The 5921-nt window shown below is 33.8% G+C and overlaps 1 protein-coding gene across 1 annotated transcript; it reads right to left on the reverse strand.

Annotated features, from left to right (window-relative positions):
• Positions 1-1819: 1819 nt before the first annotated feature.
• LOC113778438 (ras-related protein RABD2a-like) lies at positions 1820-5407 on the reverse strand. Its single transcript, XM_027323854.1, has 8 exons — positions 5183-5407; positions 4257-4329; positions 3733-3780; positions 3598-3645; positions 3020-3091; positions 2773-2928; positions 2580-2683; positions 1820-2135 (listed from the first exon to the last, which is right to left on the reverse strand). Exons 1-8 carry the CDS (start codon positions 5194-5196, stop codon positions 2042-2044), a joined length of 609 nt encoding a protein of 202 aa, XP_027179655.1. The 5' UTR covers positions 5197-5407; the 3' UTR covers positions 1820-2041.
• Between the last annotated feature and the right edge of the window lie 514 nt (positions 5408-5921).

Consider the following 5921-nt stretch of genomic DNA (forward strand, 5'->3'; position numbering starts at 1 on the left):
AAAAAAAGGAAATTGTTCGAAAATTTAGCATTGATTCAATTATACATGAATTTAGTTCCATAAAAGAACGTAAATCTCAATTTACTTTTAATAAAAGAAGATGAAATTTCATGGTATGCTAACATAACTTTTTTCTTTTTTTAATTGAAAATAGTTATATTTATATTGCATAGTTATATTTTTGTTTTTGCACTGACACATTGGAGCATCTTCTCATAATGTGCAACTTAGGTGATTTGTGATGTTATAAGATATTTAATCAAAGGTTATTTATTGTCTTAATTTTAGTTATGACTATGTTACATATTTATGAAATAGACATACCCTTATAATTAAAGTTAATATTTGATATTTTAAGATGTCATATATTTAAATAAATAAAAATTATTTTGAACATAACATATTAAGGTAATTTTGTTCGAAAAATTTTGGCCCCCCCAGGAAAAAATCCTGGCTCCGTCACGGCTGACACTGCCTTATGTGATGCTGTACCTATAAGCTCATAAAAATTAGGGATAATTTCAGAAACCTCCCTTGAGGTTTCAAAAAAATTTCACCTGGTTCCCCTTAGGTTTAAGAAATTACACTAACCTCACTGGCATAGTAAAGTACCTAAAATGCCCTTCACTTGATAAACAATTCTCAATTTAAAGCAATAGATTTACAAAACCCAAACAAAATTCTATATTTCCATCTCATCTATTTTTGGTCCTTTCTTTTCTAGTTAATATACTATTATACCCTTTTTTATTATCTTTAATTTTATGAATATTAGCAAATTGAAATTATAAAATTGACAGAAGGTGTAGATTATGTGTCAAACTATAAGGAAATGAAGAGACTCACAGTAATAGAGAAATAAATAATAAAATTGATAATAGAGAAGAACCAAAAATATGAAATTTGTCATAGTTTGCTTATTGTCAAGAAATTTTTTTGTAAAATGTCAGTAATTGCACGAGGATTTCTTTCATTGGATGAGAAATTTTTTGTCATGGTTTTATTATAGATGTAGAATTTATTTTCTACTTTTGAGATATTAATATTTTTAAGGTCATAAAAGTGTTGTAATGGTGGTTTTAGATTAGATGAGCTTATATTGAAAAGGTATTTGGGTATTAAAATTTAATTTTGGGGCATAAAATTGATTGTCAATAACGTGTGTATGTATTTTTTGTATTTTTATTTTTATTTTTTCGCATGGCAAGCATCGAAATTGTACATGTAATTTAAGATCTTTTGGATAGTTACTTAGATTTGGAACTTACGATTGAATGATTGCCAGAGATTCAATTTGTCGATTTGTGTAAAGTGTAGAAGAAAATGATTAAATATACTTTGTTTTTCTTTCTTAGTTTTGTGGAAAAAGACAACTTAGGATTTTTGAGAGAAAATCTAACTTGTTGAACCAATATTGTTATACAGATAGTAAAATATGGCAGGTATATGTAATTTTTAAAACTTGAGGGGAGCTCTTTGCAATTATTAAAAACTTTAGGGGAGGTTTGTGAAATTATCCCTAGAGATTGTATATTTGTTGTAGGCTTGACGCATCACCCTGTGGACGTGTGAACTAAACATGAATTGACGGCCAAAGACGTACAGGGTGTTTACATATTACAAAGTTGCCAAGTAGTTCACCATTTAGCCACTTCACAAACCATTACATGCCAATTTACTTCATTATTGGCTCAGTTAACATGTAGTACAAAAAACTTCTCCAATATTTGATCCAAACTTAGCCCCACGATGGAACTGCTTGGTAAAGCAGCCAGGAATAGATCGAAGATAGAGTAACACTGCTATGCGTGGACGCATCTCGAGGCAAAAAACAGTGGAACAGCAAAAAATTTGTTATCAATCCAACAAATCCAATACAATGGTTAAGTTGGACACTACAAAATCCAATCCATTTGAAAGAATAGAACTTGAGTAGCTTATATATAAAATAACTACGACAGGGACCAACAATTGGCATCGCAGGTGACAAGCCTCCTTAGCAGGATATGACTGAGATATTGTTCAAGAACCGGGTTGCTCACTAAGAACAGCATCCACTCCTTTGGTTTACCGGTTGGCCCTTTATCTGAACTGTTGGAGGCCTTGCAGTGTTTGCGGAAGGTTGACTCGCCATCCTGCAGGAAAAAAAGAAAAACATCCAGGAAAAGATTTTAGCATATCTGGATTAAGGTGAATGCAACAGATATAATAAAGATAAAAAAATATTAGAAACCAACACTTTGGAACACCCACAAAACAATATCCAAGAATTCAATGGGTAGATGCAAATTTGAACTTCCTAACAGACCATGTTAATAGACAGTAGAAAGGAAGACAAGGGCAGGAAGGCCAGATAATCCAACATAGTGGTAAAATATTAACAAGAAGAAGAAGAGGAAAATGTAATAAGAAGAAGAAGGCGTAATTTAGTTGACTGTAATCATGTGAGTAAAAGACTTTTGAACAATGACAATTACTTAAATTCACTTGTAACATTACTTGTAGGGTAATACTACTATCCATTACACGAGTAAACAGACAGTATACAAACAAAAACAGAGTACAAGAAAAGAAATTACCTATTCTTGATGTCAGCTGCCATAACCATGAAAGCTTGCTCGACATTACTGGCATTCTTTGCACTGGTCTCCATGAAAGGAATGCCAATTTCATCCGCAAAAGCCTTTTAGGAACAGCAAGAATGCAGGTCCCTCAACGAGCATGCACCCGAAAAAAAAAAACAGAGAGAGAGAGAGGGAAGAAGATTTCTACCTTGGCTGTATCATAAGACACAGCTCTGTTATCAGCCAGGTCAGACTTGTTTCCAACCAGCAGCTTGTTTACATTTTCACTTGCATAACGATCTATTTCGTTTAACCATTGCTTGACATTATTAAAGCTCTCTTGATCAGTTATGTCATACACTATCTACATAGTTGCCAATACATCAGGTAACAAGTTAGTAAAAATACATAAACTCAACCAGCTGAATTATAAGAAAGAATCTTAAATTACGCACTATGATGCCATGTGCCCCACGGTAGTAGCTACTAGTTATTGTTCTAAAACGCTCTTGTCCAGCTGTATCCCACTGCATGCACCAGACAAAGATTTAAAAAAAGATGTGAATGCATTCAAACATTTATTCAAAGACTGATAAAAGAAGAACATTGCAAGTTATCTTCCGAAATACGTTTTTTATCATTCCAAGATACAGAAAAACCCAAAGTGTGCAATGTAAGTGCCATCATATGTGAGAAATGAAGATAAAACGCCCAACCACATGATATTAGGTCCATTGCACACTGCAGGCTCTTGAAAAGCAAGGTATACGAAACCTTAACCTTTGAAGCAGGGAAGCGATTTAAAAGCATCAATCAAGGAATCACTACTCAGGTCAAGGAAAACTAACCTTACCATTTTGCTAAAAGAGTATGGACACAAAAGTCAAAAAATAGACAAGGACTAGGCAGCTTAAATGGCAGCTGAAAAGTGGAAGCACGAAGAAGAAAAGGATGGACAAAATGTAATGCTAAAAAGCTTTCTGCAGCACAGATAAACTAATATACATAAAGGGTAGATAACAGAGTTTCTTACAATTTGAAGTTTAATGGTCTTCCCTTCTTGCTCCACAGTTCGTATTTTCTGCCAACAGTGTAAAGAAAGCAGCAATTAGAGCAGTGTCATAAGGTAAGAGAAGACTTTACCACTGCATGAATTATGCAATCTTACAAAATCAACACCAATTGTGCTGATGTAGCTATCCAAGTACGAATCGTCCTGCACACATAAAGAAAGCCAAGCAAATGAATGTTTGTATATTGACAGGTTCATTCAATGTCAAAGGCATAGAAGATTAACTTATAAAAAGCCCTAAAATAATTCAGCTGTGCAGGTTTAAAAAGTGAACAATACATTCAATACTTCTTATCACATATCAATGTCTAGCGAGAAGTCATTCTTCAATTAAATGTTCAAACATGAAGAGTTATCAAACACACCAGTAGGAAAGTCAACCAATATGGTGATACGAAGCCAATTTAGCAAGAAGAGAAATCCATAATTCATTTTTATTAATGTGAATTAGCTCCTCTTAACTAAGATTGCCACAATTTGTTATCAACAGTTAGTAGTTGATAGTTCTTGGTCAAGGAGCACATACTTTTCCAGAATTAACCAAGAACTGCCTTGCCAAATGAAGGGCACGAGGAGGATAGAATGGATACAACAAAGAATATGAGAAGCAAGAAGCTAACCGCAAATCTCAGAAGAAGACAAGATTTGCCAACACCTGAATCTCCAATTAACAGAAGCTTGAACAGGTAATCACTGCAACAGAAATTAGTGCGGAATGAGTACCAATTTTTCGTCCTCAGATCATAGAATTTCAAGTAATAGTTCAAAAGGAGACTGCTCTCCTCCTCAAAAATCTTAAGTAAAAACAAAGCCAATGAGACCAGGTGGTAATGCAACAAAAATGAACAGAACATTCCAAACATGAATCCCACACTTATTCAACATGATCCAAAAGATATCAAGAAAGCTAGAAGAATGCTAATTGATAGGCAAAAAAATTTTTTTTTTTTGGCAAATTACGGAGAAAAGCTTTAAAATAAACGAAAAATTAAATTTGGACCTACTGACAAGAACTCCCAGAGTCCACACTCCAAACAGACAAACTACACTAAAATAGGTTTTGGCCAGCAGATAATCCCAAAATCATCGGGAGACGTTGTCTAAGAACTCGCAATTTTTAGCATGAAAAACATGAAAAAGAAACAAGAAACACCTCCAATCAGCTCAATTCCAAGAAGGGAGGTTAGTCGGGTTTAGGAAAGTCACGGCATTCGGATTTATGAATATTTTTTAATGCAAGGCATCAAAGCCTTACATCTGCCACAACTAGTGCAGTAGTTGTAGTAGGAAAACTGTTGACATGAACGAAACAATTGATAAATGTATAGCTGAGAACAATCATTCCATCAAGGATCTGAAACACGAGATGATTTTCAAAACTTGAAGTGCATGATTGTAAACAAAGCTAAATCTGGCACGAAAATGCAGACTCAATAAAATTTAAAACCACAATAATAATGAATCAAGCCAAGATAAAATGAAATATGCAAACCCTATAAATTACTCAAAGAGTGTAGAAACAGAGAGACAAGATCGGGTGACTCACTATTCAGGATTCATGATTTAAAAGCGGATTGTGCCTGTCGATCCAAACTTTTGGAGCCGGAAGTTTGGGCGGCTAGAGTAGCTGACCGACCGAAGGAACCGCAGAGCCCGGGAACGATGGATTTTCAGGAGAATGGGATCGAAGGGGATGATTACTTGTCGGATATTTATATGCACCGACGGGGAAGTTCTCTCTTATGTTAGCTTCGAAAGGCGTCTCCTTCTGGGTTCTTTAAACTTATAAGGACCACCCATTCGCAGTACTTGCATCCCCTCATTTTGTTTCTGATTTGTATATTCAATAATATTTTTTGGAATTATAAATCATGAATAAAGGAATTCGATGTTGGAAACGTCATTCTAACAGGGCATTGGGTATTTCTTATCCAAGTAGATAGTTGATTAAAAATTTCTTATCCATCATATCGAAAATGTCTTATTTTTTTATTTTGAAATGTTTCAAAACATTTATCCTATTAAGAAAATCAAAACACCTTTTAATTTTTTTTTCTAATATAGCCCCTCTATCTAATCATATTTTTAAAATTTTAAATTTATAGGGATAAAGTTAAAATATATATATAAATATCACAATTAAACTATTATTTTTAAAAAGTTAAATTCCTAAAACAGAACCAAATAATTAGGACAGAGGGAATATTGTAATTCGTTTGGGCTTAGTTTGGGTTTGGTGAATGGGAATTCATTGGAATGGATTTCAGGTAGATGTAAAACTAATT

Source organism: Coffea eugenioides, chromosome 1, assembly GCF_003713205.1.
Source record: "Coffea eugenioides isolate CCC68of chromosome 1, Ceug_1.0, whole genome shotgun sequence".
In the NCBI taxonomy this organism is placed as follows: domain Eukaryota; kingdom Viridiplantae; phylum Streptophyta; class Magnoliopsida; order Gentianales; family Rubiaceae; genus Coffea; species Coffea eugenioides.

Coding starts and splice junctions, on each gene's coding strand:
- LOC113778438 (XM_027323854.1), bottom strand. Junction 3,646..3,732: donor GCACAATTGGTGTTGATTTT/GTAAGATTGCAT, acceptor CACTGTTGGCAG/AAAATACGAACTGTGGAGCA. Junction 2,929..3,019: donor GTGGGGCACATGGCATCATA/GTGCGTAATTTA, acceptor GCAACTATGTAG/ATAGTGTATGACATAACTGA.